The 19,497-nt window shown below is 46.7% G+C and overlaps 1 protein-coding gene across 1 annotated transcript in view; it reads right to left on the bottom strand.

Annotated features, from left to right (window-relative positions):
- Window positions 1–1,680: 1,680 nt before the first annotated feature.
- TNR (tenascin R) overlaps window positions 1,681–19,497 on the bottom strand; it is an 83,376-nt gene continuing 65,559 nt past the window's right edge. Inside the window, exons 17-21 of the mRNA XM_060009700.1 lie at window positions 14,067–14,218; window positions 12,603–12,699; window positions 7,860–8,021; window positions 3,071–3,234; window positions 1,681–2,123 (exon numbers count right to left, since the gene is read on the bottom strand). Of these exons, the coding sequence (XP_059865683.1) occupies window positions 2,004–2,123; window positions 3,071–3,234; window positions 7,860–8,021; window positions 12,603–12,699; window positions 14,067–14,218 (695 nt within the window). The 3' untranslated portion in view covers window positions 1,681–2,003. The remainder of the gene's footprint in view (window positions 2,124–3,070; window positions 3,235–7,859; window positions 8,022–12,602; window positions 12,700–14,066; window positions 14,219–19,497) is intronic.

Raw genomic sequence — 19,497 nt, forward strand, 5'->3', positions numbered from 1 at the left:
GAGAGGTGAAACAACTGTCCTGATGTCATAGTGCCAACAAAGTGGCAGAGCTGGGCCTATTCCTGAGACGCCAGGTTCCTCCTTCAATATGCTTCCTACTGTTCACTGGTGTCCCACTCCCTATCTAAATCTTATTTAATCAACAGGTTTCTTGAAAGGATTGTTTCTGTTTCTTCTTCCTTCCCCTAGTTTTTTGAAGCCCATGGTGCACTGAGAAATGGAACCTCTGTGTCCAACACTGGTCCGGCAGTCACATCCACACCATGGCAGTGCACAAGGCCTTGAGGGTCTGCTAAAGGGAGAATGCAAGCGGCAGCTGACTCCATCCTCATCACCTCAGAAGTGTGGTTGTCAGTCTGAGGGACTCTCCTTTCCTGGTTAACAGAGCTTGGTTAGATTGTGGATGTTTCCATTAGAAAATTTCCGACTCTCAGGCTCATCCCGTGATCGGTGGGGAAAGGCCCAGGATGCCCCAGTTTGACTAAATGTGGGCATTACAAAAAACAGAATTGGGGCTTTAAGGAAAAGGAGAGGAAAGGGAAAAGGCAGCTGGGGAGACTGGGCTTGGATTGGCAGACGCTGCAGGGATGCTTGCAGCTGACATTGGATTGGAGAAGTTGAAGGGTCATGGCTTTTAGAGCCCCCAGCTCTCTTGGGTTTAAAAATCAAATCATGCCAGTGAAGAGAGCACATCTCATAAAATGGGAGGTAGGCCCGCACTCCTCCCCTCTTCACCTTTGGATTTCTAGATGGTATTTCCGTTGGCACTTTTCATGTTTCCTCTCAAAGGCAGAATAATAAAAGAAGATGGAGAAAGTCTTCTCATGGGCTCACCTCATTAAGGAGGTCATTCCTGTTTCTCACAGGACCAAAAAAGAGGAGAAAACTGAAACCAAAACCCTAAAATTCCACCTCTTCCCAAGGATTATCAGTCAGGGGAATGGCTGGCTGGTCATATAACTTCTTCTGACTCTTATTAAGCCCCCCCCCCCCCCCCCCCCCCGCCGACCCCCAAGGAGAACCTGGCTGAAGACAGGAATGAGGCCTTTCGTTTGCAATTCAGGAAAAAAAAATCCATGACAAATAGGACCAGAAATAGAGAAAATGGAGCCAAGTGAGATCCGTGTTCCCCATGGAACTGGTCATCTCAATGGCGGGGACCCTGATTTCTGTTTCTTCTGTCCTTTCCTCCATGCCTGACCCCAAAGTGCTACAAACCACAACTATCTCCCCCTCCCATCTTCAAAGAAAGTTGCTGTCTGTGACCCAAGGAAGGGGCAGGGACTTATGACCCCTAGGTACACAGCTGCTATGCAGCCCAGGCCAGGGGCAGGCAACACCTTGGGAGCTAGAATCCAAAACAGTGGTTGCGCTTGTGGGGCCGTAGGGGGTCTAAGGGTTAGGATGGATGGGTTGGCTGGAAAAGAGGCCACTACTCTTGAAAGGTGACAGAGGACACTTGGCTGGTAAGAGTAAGAGTGTCAGATGAGAATCTTTGGCCCGTTAGGCCTTGGGTTGTTGGGACGGGGTGAGGTTAATCTGTTTCCTTTTAAGGGGACTTGTTGGCAAAGCTTTCTTGCTGAGGCCTCTTCTCTGGGCTGGGGTGAGAACCTGGCCATCCAAGGCAGTGACCAGAGCGCAATACCTGGAAGTGAAGGGCATCTCAGAAGGAGGGCAGGAAAGAAGGCACGTGCCTGTCACCGTCACAGAGTCTGACTCCAGGATTTGCCTTTGAATTGGTCTTTTAAGAAAACGTCTCACTTTTCCTCCTTGGTGGGAAAAGAGGGGTAGGTTAAGGATGACGGGGTAGGAGGGAGCATGGAGACAGAGGGTCAGGCCCGGGGGCAGCAGAAACCATGAGCTGCTGATTCCTACTACATCCTGCTTCCTTCAAACGCTCTTAATATGTTGCAAAGCATTACTATGTCCCCCACCCCTTGTTTCATATTATAAAATACAAACAAATGACAGAAAAGGTCAGTTGGCTCGCAGCCGCCCACTGCTTAGAACTGCAAGGACCGCCGTTTCCTCCCCGCCACGAGACGGTGGCTGTAGGGGCGCATCTTCATTTCCACGAAGGGGATGGAGAACTCATGGCCTTTCCAATGGTACCAGTTGATCCCCTGGGAAGGAGAAAGATAAGCATGTCAGATCACCCCTACCCCCTCAACGGAACTGCCAGCTTGAAAAGATAGAGGATGATGAGAGTGGAGAATCCAAGATGTGCATTTAGTCATTTTCCATTAACATGAAGCTTGAGGCTGAGTTCCCAAAAAGGGCAAAAGAGCAGAGATTTTTTTCTAGCTTTTCTCTTTAGACATTGCTAGTGGCCTGGGTCTATAATGGGAATGTGTTGCAGGTCATTCCTTATTGCTGGCTTTCTGGTTTTGGTTTCAGGATTTGCATGCACCAGTGACTAGTATTGAATTTCAAATTCCCAACAGTATAGAAGCATTTCAAAGAGCATAACTGTGTTTGACCGCTCACTCCTGATGGAAGAGTCGGGTGGTTTCCACCTATCAGGTGACCAACCATCTTGGTTTGCCCAGGACTAAGGGGTGCCCTGGCCGCTAGCCTTTCAGTGCTAAAATTGGAGAGGTCCCAGTTGGCCCAGTTGGTCACCCTGTCACCCAACCCAGCCTATAGACTTGTGGTCTCTAATGGGGAAAGACGGTCCCGTTTACACTGCTATTTCTGATCTCTCCCTTCCTAGGACACTTCTTTGGATGAAGCTGAGCCTCTGACGCTGTCCCTGAACTTGATAAGCTTTTCATGGGATATGCTAGATGAGGAAATGAAATGGGACTTGACTGGCTGTCAAAGACTTCTCTGGGTGAGTTCCAGTTCCTGAGTCCAGGTGCCTCCCTTTTCTTCCCCTGGCTTCGACTCTGTCCTGCTCTTATCCCAGTGTCTGCATTACTTTCCTCTTTATGGGAGTCCTTTCTCAACACTCTGAGTGTATCTTTTTAAAAGGGAAATATAAGACCCACCTGTGTACTTAGAACATAAAGCCAAGGGACGTGGGCTGCACGGCTCTGGGTCATTCATGCAGCGGCAGAGCTTCACCCACCTGGCTGTGCCTGGACTCCCCGTATTTCCCATTGAGGTTGGTCCGGTGGCAGTTCTTATACCACCAAGCCCCCTTGTATGACATGGCACAGTTGGTGACTGCAACATCATTGTCTCTGTCCTCTGTGGAGAAAGGGCGGCCCTGATGATAGCTGAGGGAGTCCCCTGGAAAAAAGACACATTCATGAGGCCATCCAACCTGTTGTTCTTTTGTCAGGATGTTCTGGACATTTGACCCATGCCCAACAAACCTGGCGTCCGCTTAAGAGACCTTCCGCTCACCTCTCTGTTCCTATCTGGCTCCTCAGCCTGGCTGCACTGAGCTCTTACTCCACCTACCCCTTGGGTCTACTACTTCCGTGCTGCTCTCCCCAGCTCATTACAGTAAGTCCCCTACATATGAACCTTCAAGTTGCAAACTTTCAAAGATGCGAACCTGTGTTTGCACGTCCAGTCACGTAAGTTAGTTCACATGTCTGGCGCACATTGTCACGTGCGTGCATCCTCTCCAAGTAGTTGTGCTTTTGTGTACTTTGTACTGTATAGAGTACGGTAGTACAGTATCTTTATTTCTTGACTGTTCACTCGATGCCAGCCCCTGTATGCCAGCTGTTGTACTGTACTACTGTACTTTTCAAGGTACTGTACTATAAAGTTAAAAATGTTTATTTTTGTGTGTGTTTGCTTTTTATGTATTATTTGTGTGAAAAGTATTATAAACCTGTTATAGTACAGTACTATATAGCCGATTGTGTTAGTTGGGTACCTAGGCTAACTTTGTTGGACTTAACGAACAAATGGAAGTTATGAACGCGCTCTCGGAAAGGAACTCATTAGTCTGTAGGGGACTTACTCTGCCTCATTGCCCTGGCCTTCTGCTCAGAACTCTGTCCACTCAGCTCCACCTCACCATCCCCGTCCGTTTCTTTCAGGCCAGCACTGGGACACAGACATTCATGGCTCCTTTTGTCTCAGAGGAGACAGTGATGAGCCATGGTGACCTGGGCCAGTCCGGGTCACCACCGTACAGCCTGGCTTTCTCCATGGCTCATCAGGCCCAGTCAGCTCACACCCAGTATCCCCCTGTTCAGAACTTGGGGCCACATGTGAAGAGGGACATTATCTAACTAGAGTTCCTGTCCATAGGAAACAGGATGATAAGAAAATCCTAACCATGTCAGAGGAGAAGTGGTTGGGGAAACCAGGGCTGTATCTTGGGGAAGAGCAGGCTTGAAGGGGGAGGCAGTGTCCATTATCACTGACTCCAAATATTTGATGGACTATTGAGTAAACAAACAAACAATCCCCCCAAAAAAACAAAAACTCTTTGGGAAACCATGAGGATCAGTAGGTAGAGACTGCAAGTGGCATATTTGGGCTAAATATATGAGGAGAAATTAGCTAAATATTAGAGCTGTTTATAAGTGGTATATACTATTTGGAGATATGGAGAGATCTCTATTCTTAGAGGCTGGGTGTTCTTTTGTTGGGATGTTATGCAGGGGACTCATATGAATTGAGTATTTGAGGTGAGGTATCAAACCGTAATTAATTTATACCTACTGGCCAAACTTTTGGCAGGATTTGTCGTTAGAAATGTTGTGAAGGGGCTCACACTACTGAATGAGTGTTGTCTCAGATGCTTCTGAGGTCACTTTAAGCCAGGATAGGTCATAGTTCTGATCCTGTGGCTTCCGAGTCCACACTCACAGTGGCCACTCAATGCCTCCAAGTGCTTCTGGCCACAACTTAACTCTTAGGAAGATGATCTTTGTTTTATGGGGAAGCCTGATTCCTTCAGGCCAGTTGGGTCCCTAAGTCCATATATCATTATTTCTATCCCACCTTTTTCATTTCCCCCTCCTAGTCTCTTAAAAACCAGGCTTTGTGTCCACCCAGAGCTAATCCCACTACCTGCAACTCATTCTTTCCCATGTCTTGCAGGTCCTGGAGAAGGCAGAAAAGATGTCTTATTTTTTCCTTTCTTTATATATATATATTAGTGTTTTCATCTCCTCTCACCCTAACTCATACTCATATCCTTTGTCTTAAAAAATCTTGAATTAATCCTACTCTCTAAAGACCCTTTCTTTACCATCAATTCCCTGTGTTGTCTCTACCCACGTTCCTACCTTCTCATCTCCTGCTTTTCCCCCTGTAGTCTAGAAGCTGACCTCATTACTCCCTTGGAACAGTTCTCTCCCACTTCCACTCTGATGTTGCTTTCTGCTTTCTCAGATACGATCCTGATGTTGGTCTATGTCCCCTTCCCAAATCTGGCTCCCCCTCCCATTTCTGCTTCGTATATCCACCTCGTATATTCAGTACATTATCTAAGTCTTGGTTTTTCTCTCTCAAACTGCTGTTCAGATTTGTACTTTCCTCTTAATTTCTAACATCAGTCAAGTCTCCTATGATCTCCTACCAGGATTATTGCAGCAGCTCCAGCTGGTCTCTGTTCTTCACTCAGATTTACTTTATCCTATTTATGGCTGTCACCTTGATCTTCCTAAAACCCCACATCCATTGTGTCACTCAGGACCCACCGTGGCTCCCCACTGCCCACCATGTTAAGACAGAACTCCTCTGCCCCCTCCGTTTTAAGGCTCTTCAGGGCCTGGCTCCACCCACTTTCTTTTTATTCTTTCTGAACTCACACCCTGTCCTGGACAGCCAGGCCCTTTGCACTTTCCCTCCCTCCATGGTAACTGCTCCTTTTGTGATTTCTCTCCCAGGATTTTCCTTCCCTGGAATGTTTCCTTTACCATCAGGATCCCAGTCAAACGCCACTGCCTTCATGAAGCCTTTTTCAACCACCCAGAACCCCCTTCTCTGAATGCCCGGTAAACAGGGAGTGAGTACCATTCATTTTGTGGTGAGTTGCTTCTTAATGGTCTGTTTTTGTAAATGGATGTTTAGTTCTTGCAGAGGTCATGTCTTATGCTTCTTCTGAGTCCTCACAATTCACACAATGAACTTTTAAGGGTTGCTCAACAACCTTTTATTGATAACTTGACTTGGAATTTTCAGTTCTAATCCAATTAGAGTCCCGGTTAGAGGCTTGGATTTTTGTAGCCTTTGAGAACAACGGAGATGGGAGAAGGGGCTGAACTTGGAATTAGAGGCCATGGGGATGGATTGTTGCCAGAAGGGCCAGTAAAAACGAGCAACATATAAGATAAAGGCCAGGGAACTTGGGCAATAGTAAATGCCAGAGAGAGAATGGGCTTTTCCTCCCTGGAGACCTTCCAACCTGGGAAGAACAACCATTGTGTGAAGTTGCCCAGAGAAGGGGGCAGCCTACATAAGCCTAGCTTCTCATCTTTTGAAGAAGATGAACTGAATATATGACATAAGAGGTCAGACTGCAATTAATTTATGATGATTGGCTAAATTGTTGGTGGGACTTGCCTCTGAGACATGACAGTAGAACGCAGTCCAACAGTTATGACCTCCATGGGGCCCAGTAGCGAGATAGAGCTGCAACAGAGGCTGCAGCAGCTGGGCCCAAGTTAGACAGGTAAGAGCATAGGCCTGGAGCAGGTGACGTGGAGGGAGGGAGGGAGGCCACGTAAGGAAGTGGGAGGGCTTGCTTCGCTTTCTGTGGGAGAAATAAGAACTGCTTTTCTGCAGGCACGATTCTAATCTTAGGGAGTGGTTGGTATCAGGTTATTTTTGCAATGATTTAGTCTGATATTTTGTTTAATACACTCCATTTCAATGGCTATTTTATGCCCAAAGTGTGGTAAATTGGATCTTCTGTTGGGGCACTTCGGGCAGGTCTGATTGCCATTGGGAATGATCTCCCATGTGACAAACAACAAGGGAAAGTGTGTCTCCTCTTTGGAGTAACAGCACCTGGCTGAGCAGAGAAATAACTGAGCAGATGCAGTCGTTGGAGAGGCAACACTTGGATGATCTTCTTAGTTCCAAGAGTTATAAAAATGTTGCTAAATTTATATCCTAGCATTTAGCCCTATAATTGGAGTTAATGAAAGGACCAATAACTCCATGTACCAAATAGTGGAATATTTGGCAAAACAGGTTTTAGGAAATGTGCTGTAAGAGAACCCTGGAAATAAATTGGCAAAGGCGAAGGAGCAGACTGGATATTATGTTCTGGTAAAACTATTAATGCAACAGAGCTTATAGAGATGGTTTTGCTCTACTTAGTGGAAGTGCCATAAAAATCTGTACAGAAAACGTGACCACGTGTGGGGTTCTCGTGGAGGAATGAAAAGGAATGCGGCCCATGGGGAACATTTAGGAGCTGTTGTGTGTTCCTTGATGGAGGTGTTATGGTGACTGCTGATGGAGGGGAGTAGAGCTCAGAATGGGGGGGATCTGTCTTATTTTTATTAGTTCAAAGATGGTTTTCCTAGATGTCATTACAGGGGAGATTTCTACCGGACAATAGATGATTATGCTGTCACTGGATAAGAGTCTATGTTGATTAATCTAGACAAGAAAAATAATCCTTCACCCTCACGTTGTACTATGTTCTGTTAACTTTAAAAACACTTTCGCTCTATTTATCACATTTTTTTCCTGACTGCTCTGTGAACTAGGACAGGCATCATTATTAAGATTTTCCAGATGAGGAAACTGAAGTCCTGAGAAATTGATTTCAGGTCACCTGAGTGGTGAGGGGCAGCGTGGACCAGAGGCAGTGCGCCAGCCCTCTGCCCTCCTCCTTGGCTAGCGGGGAATTCTGCAGCTCAGGCCTAGAACGTGGGGCCCCGTCCTGCTGCACGCCCACTGCCCTCGGGGGCTGCTCGGGGCCAAGGTACCTGCGGTGCCGTTGTAGCCTCCTATGCGGAGTTTGTACAGGCTTCTGCTGCCCTCGACAGAGAACTTGTCGTAGTAGGCGAAGGCGGCGTCCTGGCCATCACGCATGTCTATGCGCAGCTCGTAGCGGCCCTGGGACGTGATCCCGTGTATGTTGTCCAGCCCTGTGGAGGAGAGCAGAGAACACAGTCAGCCTGGCCTCAGTGGCTTTGGAAATGGGAAGCAAAATGTGACTGTGGCCTCAAAACAGATGTTCTGGGAAAGAGGAGGGGTACTGGGATTGCTTTTGCCTTCAGTCCTTCCCAGGTTGTTATCAAACAGATCCTGCCAGACTGAATTTCCTCCTGCAAAAAGACCAGACCAGTTCTGCTGATGAGTTCCCACCGCAGGTCAGCTCAGGGGTCCTACCATCTAGTCATGACCCAGTACCGGACAAGCCCTGAGCCTCAAGATTCCGGGCCCTGTCCCCCGCCACCTCCCACTCCAAACTATGGTGTTAGTTGAAGATGACAAGAGGCATCACATGGGTGTGAATTCTTCGGTGTGAGTGATAGGAAGCAAGAGGTAGAAACACTGATCAGAGTAATTCACAGTAGACCCTCGGGGTCCAGGATATCCTACCATCTCCTAGTAGCCTGGGAGGGGGTTCCATCCACCTTTAATTACACTGCTCTTTGTTCTCTCAGCCTCCAGCCCTCCTGAGGCTCCCATAACTGGGTCAGAGAATATTGTCACCTGTCTCCTAACTCCAGTTCCTTTCTCTCTAATCTACTTGCTATATCTTGCACTGCTACGTCTTCACTCATCTTTCTGGGCAGTTACCCTCCCTCACCCACTCTCTCCTTGGCCTCTAAGCTTCCCAGGCCTTGGTCTAATAGATTCTTGTAAGGTGCAGACCCCATGAGTCCAGAGTGAGGCAGAGCCCAGCTCTTCCTTGGTGATATTTTCTCATATGTATTTTCTTGTCTCTCTGCCCTGGATGGCTGTGCTCTGGGACTTTCTGATTCTGACTACCTGCCCATACTTTGAACCACTCCCCTTGCATTGCTGGTGATCTCTGAGTCCTCCTGATTTCTACCTGCTTACTGAACTGGGGTCCTGTTGCTTTACTGTGACATTTGATATCTATCAGAGTACACCATGACTTAGAATAAAACAATCTGCCGAGATGGAAGGGAATCTCGAGATTATTTAGGCTAGTCTCTTTGTGTTGTGGAAAGGGAGGCTGAAGTCCAGAGAAGTGAAGTGACTGGCTGAGGGTCACCTCGATCTCTCTGTTTCCCTGTCCTGTTTGAGAGTTCAAGCTTTATGTTAGTTATATGTCGAAAGCTGTGTGCCATTTGCTGCGTGCCGGGTTGCTCTTACCCTAGGCTTGTGCTTGCGCGGATATGGTGGATCCTGGCGGTGCCCTGCCCGGATGCCCTTTATTTTTTAATTTTTTACTGTTTTTATTTTGAAGAAGGGAGATGTTACAGCATGTTTTCTAGTATAAGATGTATAGGGGAAAACTCAGTGAAGAAGTAGAGAGAAGAGAGAATTGTCAGAGGGGGAAGAATGGTCCTTCAAAGGCAAGTGGAAATAGGAGGCAGCACACATCTGGAGAGTTTGGTTAGATCACAGACAGTCCAGATGCCCTTTAACTGGACAGTGGACATAGCCCCCAGCCGCCAACAACTCACAGCTGCCTCCTTCTTGGATCATTGCCCTTGACCGAACAGGAGTTGCTCTACTCTGGAAGTTACCTGCTCCCTCCCCCATGCCTTGGGGCAGACCTCCATCAATACCTGATGAGGAGGTACCAAATCCCAGCCCCCTTGCTTGCCCCATTGGGGGCCAATCTGAGGAGCAGTTTATGCTCCAGAGCTTCCCTGAGGATCAGACTGAAGCTAATCTCCCACCAAGATCACACTGTTGCATTTTTTCCCCCGGCTCTATGCTATTTCCCTCATTCCCCTTCTGAGAGCACCCCCCTGATAAATCACTTGAACAAGAGCCCCTGTCTCAGGCTTTGCTTCTAGGGAACCCAACTTACAACATAAACCATGGGTCAGAGTGTTACCCCTAACCTGAGTATTGTCACCGAACTACACATCACCAGGCCGGGCTTCTATTTAAGAGCCCTCCCCGGCTCCCTATTACCTATGGCATTGAGTCAAACCTTCTCTTCCCCACTTTAGGTACCACAACACGCCTCTGTTCAACGCACCTTCCCTCATTTTCTTCTTTCCCTGAGCTGCATCTTCGCTCTGGTTGGATGGTTTTTCCATTGTCCCGTTTGCACATGTCAAAAGGATCCCTGCCTTCCCTCTTTTCTTGTGTGCTTCCCTCCTGCATTCTTCTTACTCATCCCTCAATGCCTTCTCCAGGAAGCTGACTCTTCCTTCTCTGAGTATCTGCAGCCTTCTTGTCAGTAGCTCATAGATTAGTACAGTGTTTCCCAATGTGGGAGGGCATCTCTGATGATATGAGAAGTATTTGGGGAATAAGGACTAAATAACTTTGGACAGGTAGGGAGAAAGATATTTCCAAATTCTCTCTTTTTCTTAATAGATTAAGGGGAAACCTTAACCCTGATCCTAACGGTAACTCTCCGTTTGGATCTTGTACTTTGTGGTTTACACCCAGCACTTTCTAATCTCCATTTTTAGTACCACCAACACAGCAACAGCTGGCATTTAATAATATATATACTGTTTTCTTTTCATTGCATTTATTTTTGAGACTCCCTTTTATTTATGGCACATGATGACTAGCTTTCCATTTTTGGCACTGCTGTAAAGTCTCTTTCACAAAACCGTAGATTTCTTTAAAAAGACAAGCGAGATATAGAAAATTCAAGTGCGTGATAGTTCAGATATTTCCCAGATATGGTAAAAATTGTGAACGTGGTGTACTGTAGCTGAGGTTTGGGAAACATGAGCACTGTCTGCTATGGGCGCATTGATTCCTCTGCTGTATACTTATCTCCCAAGCTGTTTGTAAACTCTTAGAAGGTAAGGATATTTTCCTGTTTACTTGACTTGTCTTTCAATGTTTTTATGTGATTTTTACCTTATATTTTTTATTATGTGCAACAGCAAATACAGATCTGGGCATCTAATAGGCACTCAATACATTCTTATTAATTGACTGATTGACGGATTGATTGTTATCTACACTTTAGGTACCTACTATCCCCGGCCACTGTGATAGGTAATGAGGTTAAAAATGAATACGGTTTGGTCCCAGCCCTGAAAGAAGTTTCCATAGTATAGTCAAGAGAGACAGAAAGGAAAATGGACGCTGATTTGGACCACAGAAGAGAAAGTAGCTAATTCTCCCACAGGCAAAGGGTGAGAAAAATGGGTAGGATAGGTCCTATGGAGGAAGAAGAGGTTAGCTGGGCCTTTGAATATGCACAGAGCACAGCAAGGTGTACGGGGGAGGGGAGAGTTGGGTGGCAGAGCGTTCCTTGCAGAGGAAACATGAGTGATCGTAAGGGTTTGGAGTTTGGGGTGGAGAGGGATAAATTGGGAATTTGGAATTAACAGGTACACACTACTATATATAAATAGATAAACAACAGGACTTACTTATAGCACAGGGAACTATATTTAATATCTTCTAATAACCTATAATGGAAAAGAATCTTAAAAAGTGTGTGTGTGTGTGTGTGTGTGTGTGTGTGTGTGTGTGTGTATATATATATATATATATACCTGAAACATTGTAAATCAACTATACTTCCATAAAAAAAGTGCATGGGGTCTGGTGTCGGTTGCGGGGCACAGGGAAGAGCAGCAGGGCTCTTGGAGGTGGGGCGTAGGCCCAAGATGAGGGCCTTGTACCACAGCCAAGGTGTTTAGTCTTCATGTGCTGGTGATGGGGAGTGGTTTAAAAGCTCCACAAATGGGGTTATGGCCGTTGCTCAGATTTGGGTATGAGGGAGATGATTCTCCTGGCCATGTGGACAATGGGTGGTCCAGGAGGCACGAAGGCCAGTGAGGGGTTGTTATATGAGCGTCCAGGAGAAAGATGTTGAGACTAAGCGGGATAGTGACAGGGGAGAGAGAGAGGAGACCACGAATACAGAACACAGTTATCCACCTTTCCCCTGCCTCCCTTTATAATCACTGTGAAAATCCAACCAAGAGGGAGACGCAGGGAAAAATAAATTTACTGCTTTCTAGGATTGGCTTCACTGCCATCTGCCTGGGTCAGGTGTGTGTTTACCTTCTCACACTAGTTCGGTTCTCAAGCTATACCTCCTGCTTGTGTCAGACCTCTAGGAAATTGCCGGTCACCTCTAATGTCATTTTCGTTTTTTCCTTTCCCGTCCCAAGTCAGTAATAACATTCTCCCAAGGAACTAGAGCCGAGCGACTGTCTCATTTCTCTTCCGACCTGCGGGCGGGCTGGCTGGTGTCTGGCTCCTGAGAGATGACCAGCCGTCCTTTTGCTCCCTCTGCCCCCTCCCCTCACCAGGCAGCTCTCTCCCTTTGTAAAAGTTGCCTCATGTCAAGACCCATCAGCATAAGAGACTATTAATGAGGATGGGAAGAGACAGAGCAAAGAGGAAAACACCACAACAAGATAGAAACAGATCAATAGTGGAGCCTAACAGAGCAAGAAGTACTGAAAGCAATTCACGAGCTGTCAGCTTTTCAACGGACACAGGGTTTCTGATAATCCCAGATGGACACAGAGAGGAGAAAGATGGACAAAGAACTGGAGCTGCATTCCAAGGGAAACAAAAGGAGGCGTTACCCAGCCAAAACTCATCCTCCAGGTTCCCGAAGCCAACGCGGTACTCAGCCCATTTCCGGAAAAAATCAGTTTGGCCATTCTGCCGCCTCTGGAATACCTGTGAAGAGAAAGAGGGGAAATGAAGAAAATGCTAAGGAAAATAAACTCTAACGAGTAAAACTGCTATAACTGGGTTTTATATCTGCAGTGACAAAGGTTCTCAGATTAAGCACCACTGCAGTACGGAGCTCGGTATTTGCACAGCAGTCGTAGGAGATGCTCAGAGCCCTTCTCTGAAGCGCAGTGGCACCTGATGAATAGGCCAGGGTGTAATGTTGACACTTATTTGCACCCCTGCAACGTAGAAAGGATACAAAGCCCCCAACTAGTTAAGGGAAATAGGCTTGGCTCTCAAATTAATCTTTTTGCACCACAGAATGCAGTAGAAAGCCTTTCTCACCAGAAGAATGGGACCAACTTCAGATCAGCTAGGAGCTGTCATCATCCTATTTCAGGCAAAGCAATTGCATGTCATTCACCTCCCGAACTGTTTAAGTGCTAATTTCATTTACCCTCCAATACATCAGCCTCGACTTCAATTTCCAATTAGGCTTTAAGAAGAAGGCACAAATATGTCAGAAACATAAAAGAAAATGCTTCCCAAGAAAAATCCAGCGCTGTGTGTTGGTGCTGGAGGAGGGATCCGCAGGAGGAGGGTGGGTGGAGGGGCTGGGTTTCCACCTGCCCTGACTGAGCTAATGCTGCTCCGCTTTCTGGCCGGGCTGCCGGAACTCGCCCATCTGTGTAGTGGCCTGTACTGATGTGTGAGGCCATTCGCCAGGCTGCCCTTCCTCTTCTTTCTGTACTGCCCTATCACACATGGGAGGAGGGTGGTGACAGGAAATGGTGTCTCTCTTTTCCCCACCACTTCTCCTCCCTGAAGGCTAGGACAGCTCTGGGGAAGAACCAGAGAGGCCAGGGAAGGATGGGGACGGGGGTGGCCTTGGTAACTAGAGGGGGCTATCCGGGTTCTTCCCCTCATCTGCTCCGCCATATGCAATTCTCCAATAGAAAGATCCTAATCATCTCCCCATAGAGACTCACCTCCTCCTGCAGGGGACTCATCTCCTCTCTTTCTTTATTTTTTCCACAGTCTTCATCAGGCAAGACCCCTGGGCCTCTCTGAGCCACTACTCCCTTTCCCTCCTGCATGAGCTATCCCCACAGAAGGAGCAGTTTTCCTGGGGCTGCCTCACTGGGCTGGGCCACTGCAGCCTCGATATTCTTATTCCTTCCTCTGCCTCACCAAACCTATGGGCTGCTGAGCAAGGCCCTGAGGACAATGCAAAGCCCCAGGTTGGGCATGAGAGGAGTGGGTGAAAGGATGGCCAGAGGATGGTGAAGTGTAGATGGATGGGTGCTGAGCCAGGTGGACTGAAGCATCCACGATGCTGGTGGGCAGGAAGAACAGATGCAGGTACTCACAATCCAGCCACCCCCGTCAGTCGTCATATCGCAGTACACCTGTAACTTCCGGCTTAGCTCTCCATTGAGGAAGATGGTGTAAACCCCGCTCAGAGTGTCTCCGTTCATCAAATGCTGGGCACAGTCTTGAGGATGAGGGAAGACCCGGCCCCCTGCACAAGAAAAGAGGCAATTTCCGGAAAGGGTCCTTCCTCCCACTATGCATAAGAGCCCCTTGGATCAGAGAACAGTTTAGAAGGTCTCACGGTACTTCATCAAGAACTGTAAGAAATCCTCACTGAATCTGTGTATGAATCCTGCATCATCTTGCATTCCCTCTTTTCAACTGATGTTGGGTTTATCAGACAGTATACAGCTTTACAGGATCTGAGGACCAAAGAGCTGTGTTCACTGTGTGGCTCCCCCATTCACCTACTTGTTCAGCTTAGGCAAATAGCCTGACTTCCTGGCATCATCTTTTTATCAGAAAGATGGGGATAATAAAAATATTCGTCCACCAAGGGTGAAGGTATGTTAATGTACCTAGTAATTGGTTACTTAGGCGATGATTACAGAAGCATGGAGCACATTAAAACACCGCAGAGTCCACCTTTCAAAAGAACAAGGGGGATTAAGCACAGCTGTCCGCCGGAGTGCCCAAACAAGCTTAGCTTAGCGTTATCAAGAAGATGGATATCTATTCCTCCTGCAAAATAATCTCCTGATTGCACTAAACAATCAAATGGCCATGTTTTACAGTTCAGTTTAAGTTTAAGGAGAGGGCAGAGGAAATAAATTGCTGCTCATCTTTCAGAGAGAACAGCCCTATTTGTAGAACAATATCTAATTAGCTGAAAGAAAAGCTTAAATCATGTGTCTTGAAGAGTTTAGCTTCAGGGCAGATTTTAATGCTTAACAGGCAAGCCAGAAAGCAGAGGTCCCATGGGAGGAGCTCTGCTGGACTGCAGGAGCTGATGGAGCAAGTTAAAGGCAGAGCTTGGCACAGGAGGAAAAGTGGTTTGGGTGCTCTGTAAATATATGATCTCTGGGTCAATGGAAAGTGTGGTGCAGTTGATGTGGTTCTGCATCCTTGAAGGGTAGCAGAGCTAGGAAGAGAGGTGGGGTAGGGACTTCACGGGACCTACAGTGCCCCCTAGTGGCAGAACTAGTGCACTGCAGGTGTGACAGAGCTGGGGGCGGGGGGGGGGGGGCCCTTGGAGAGTCAGCCGGTGGGCCAGAGCAAGTGGCAGCATAATGCCACACAAGGGAGGTAACATAGCAACCTCACCGAAGCATCCTGTGTTAGGGGGAGGTTGTAGGGGTTCGGTAGACTTTATGCAAGGCCCCTCTCGGAGATGTGTTAACTCCTCTTGCACAAGGACGGTCCAGCTTGCTTGCACACCATGGTCAAGGGTCACTCGCATTTCAGGTAGTTTAGAACAAGGCACCGCCTGCTTCAGGCATACACCAGGGAATAACAATATATTCCTATAGAACTAGTATTTTACCAAGTGTGCTTTGATTTCCATTTAATTCTTGCAAGAAACATCAGAGGAAGGCAGATTGTTATAGATTGAAGTCTTATTTTCCAGGGAAGGAAGCTATACTCAGAAAGATCGCATGACTTCCTCCATTCACTTGAACTCAAGTTTTCAGACCCCGAGTCAAGTGCTCCTTGAACTTTACTAAAACGGGATATAACATATGATTCAGTTTAGTGGATCTATATCTGTCCAGATGGCAAATGATTAACTAAAATCTATATTTATCTTATAAGCATATAAAGCCTCAGAGGTTAAAGTTACCTCAAAAAGTTCTATGTTCACATTAAATATCTTAACCCTCTCAAAACCTATTTCCTTCATAGCTGCAGAAAAGCTCTCAACTTTCATCTCCAGCCTGTCCTAGATCTCGGTAGAGTTCCTGATTTCACCTGTTCCTAGAGGGTCCAATTACGTTTCAGGGGTAGGTGTGGGTGAGTGCCTTCTCTCTCCCTGTTGCTTTGGGAGCACAGTGATTATTTCCTGGCTTCCAGGCCATTCTCTAGCGGATCTTTGGAGCAACCATCCTGTCTGTCTTCCTTTCTCCCCTCTTTTCTCACTGCCTGAGTGTCTCATTTTAGATCAATACAAAACATGCTTGGTCTTCAGCTCACTCCTACCTTATGCGCTAATAGCCCTTTCTCCTGAATCAACTCAGCACCATAAAGGGGCCAGAACCCCAAATTTCTTCCCAATATCCAACATGTCCTCCACAGAACAGCTTCTCCCAAACCTCAAAACGACAACCTCATCCAAATACACATACAAAACCAAATGAAACTTTAGAACAGACAAATAAATAATCTTATACAGGCTTCTTCACATTAATAAGATCAATTATTTAATTTTTCTATTACAGATACTTTCTAAAGGCTCAAACATATTAGTTGCTTTAAAGGTAGAACTACCAAAACCAAATATAGGAAAATGAGATGGTTTGCTCTGGAGGAGAGAAGTTTTTAAATATCTGAAGGGTGGTCATATGCCATGTGTAAAATAGGTAGCCAGTGGGAACCTGCTGTATAGCGCAGGGAGCTCAGCTCTGTGCTCCGTGGTGACCGAGATGGGTGGGATGGGGGAGGGTGGGAGGTCCAAGAGGGAGGGGATATATGTACACACATAGCTGATTCACTTCACTGTACAGCAGAAACTAACAACATTGTAAAGCAACTGTACCTCAATAAAAAAAAAATTTTTTAAAAAAGGGATCCATTTTTATAAAGTCAGAAAACGGGAATAAAATCAACTTAAGAAAAAAGTGTGACCTAAGGAGTGTCAAAAGTTCTGATGGGGGCTTCCCTGGTGGCGCAGCGGTTGAGAGTCCGCCTGCCGATGCAGGGGACACGGGTTCATGCCCCGGTCCGGGAAGATCCCACATGCCGCGGAGCGGCTGGGCCCGTGAGCCATGGCCGCTGAGCCTGCGCATCCGGAGCCTGTGCTCCACAACGGGAGAGGCCACAACAGTGAGAGGCCCGCGTACCGTAAAAAAAAAAAAAAAAAAAAAAAAAAGTTCTGATGGGCTGAAGGTCTCAGAGTGCACCTTGGGAGAGAAGGGGTCGTGTTTTCTTCCTTCTGGGCCTTCACGTTGGACTTGGTCGGCGGAGGCACTCACCAGATGTGTGGGACTGATGCATAGTTGCTGGGTGTGCTTGCCTTACCTTTGACAAATGGCAAGGCCACCTGGTGGTTTAGAGATTCCACTTATCATAATTTAGTCTGTGGCATTAATGGAAAGATGATAAAAAGTATTTTTCTTATGCAGAATATCCGCAGCGGCAATATTCACATCTTGGGAACTTGGAGACGACATTTATCGTGAAACCACGCTTCTCCACCCGCCTCCGACCCTTAACACTGTAGAAGTTTTACCTCATACCACCAATCCATGATCATTATTCCTTTTCACCTGAGGAGAGGAAGTAGGCTCACTAATTGTTCCCAAGCCAGGGACTATTAAAATACAGGTTCCTGGGTTCTGCAGCAGATCTACTGAATCAGAATGCTGGGGGGTAAGTGTCAGGAATCAGTGTTTCACCAGAGCTCTTCAGATGAGCCTGAAGACCAGCTGGACTTGAACTCTACTCTTTCTCCAGTATGTTTCCCTCTCCTCAGCGAGTGCAGAGGTGGAGCTGGTTAGCTAGACTGTGCCCCAAGGGGTGTGATGGTCTGTTTTCCCTGCTGAGATCCATATGGCAGGATGGATAAATAGACCGAGTGTCTGTCTGCCTGTCTCTCCCCCTCCTTCCCCTCTTTCCTTATTTTCTTTCCCTTTCTCCTTTTCCTTCTCTCCCCCTTTCCTTCCCTCTCTCTTTCTCAGTAAGCATGTCTTGAGTGGGCTGGTCCCAAGATGTAAATTGAGTGAGAGGGGATATGAGACTCTATCCTTGAGTTTAAGCCTTGTGTTCCAGTTTTAAACATTAGGTTCTCCTCTGGGGTTATTGGACTCAGGCTTAGCTAATAATAAAGAATACACTGATTCCCAGTCTGCTTTATTCATTGCGTGTATACTGTGGCTTCATACATTTTTAAGAGATAGGGCAGTTTTCAGGCATCCCTAGCTCTCTGGATGTTATCTCATCTAATATCATCAAAAACTCACCTTTAATCCTAACATAGATCATCCCAGTAATTTTTCCCAAGGCAGAAATTTTAGGATGAAGAGAAAAACTGGAAGGCTTTTCTTCCCTTCTCCTTTGATACAATTACTAGGGTCTGGCCTGACAAAGAGGCTTCTTTTCCCCCGCCCCCCTGCTTTTTTTGTTGTTGTTTTTTTTTAATGCAGGCTGTGATGATTACCATGTTAACAGGAAAGCAATGCCAAGTGATCGGTACACTGAAATGTCTCATGGTTAAGCATCTCTAGATGTAATTGGGAGCTCAACAGGGCTGGGGCACTCACTGGAAGAATTGCTCAGGAATTGGTTTGGGTTGGGCGTCCGGAAGCTGAATGCTGAGTAGAGGGAAGTGAGCTATATGACACACAGTGCACATGGAGAGCCCCCAGCCAGCTGGAAGTGAAGGAGAGACTCTTTCTGTCCCTTACTTGCTTTGTGTTCTTGAATGTGGTCTTTAAAGTGGTCAGAGTTAATGGCTTTGGAAAGTTATCTGCCCACTGCCCACTCTTAATGGCCTTAGCATCAGGACCGAAACCATGATATCAGTGTTTCTCTCTGAAAATAACCTCAGCAAGTCTCTCTGCAACTGCAGAGAAAAGGGTGCTGCTCCACACCTCTGGCCACCCACACTTACATTTTTTTCACAGAAGTGGGTTTGTGGGTAGCAGGGTTTTGAGAGTGAGTCTGAGGCTGTGGACAGGGAAAAGTTATCTGTTTAGTCCACATGGGCTGTCAAACCTAACACCTTAGCCTCCTTCACAGCATCTTCCAGTTCATTTACCTGTTCATTCTTTTGTGTATTTATTCAACAAACATATAGGAAGTGTCTGTTGGGGGTCTAAATACTGGGCTAACAGATTGGAATACAAGGAAGAAGAAGACACAGTTCCATCTTTCAGGTTGCTGACACTCTGGTGGAAGAAATAGAACAATATAACCCCAAGTTCTAAGTACTCTGGAAAAGAGATAAACATAGAGAGGGATCAAAACATGGGAGTGGGCATGCAATGAATTCTCGGGCTGGTGAGGGTAGGGTGAGTGGTGGAGCCTGGTATGGGGCAGAGATTAGCAAGTGCTAATCAAAAAGTGCTTCTTAATTTAGGAACTGATGTAGAAGTTAACCACAAACTGGTGGAAGAGAGGTGTTCTAGGTCTGTGCAAAACATGGCCTATATAGGAAACTGCAGGTTTAGTTCCTCAACAAGAGGAAGAGCTGGGTTGGATGGATAAGGGAGAGTTTTGGGGAGATAAGAGGGACTGGATCATGCCATTTAAGGAGGTGGACCTTCTCCTGAA

Source organism: Delphinus delphis, chromosome 1, assembly GCF_949987515.2.
Source record: "Delphinus delphis chromosome 1, mDelDel1.2, whole genome shotgun sequence".
Classification (NCBI taxonomy): domain Eukaryota; kingdom Metazoa; phylum Chordata; class Mammalia; order Artiodactyla; family Delphinidae; genus Delphinus; species Delphinus delphis.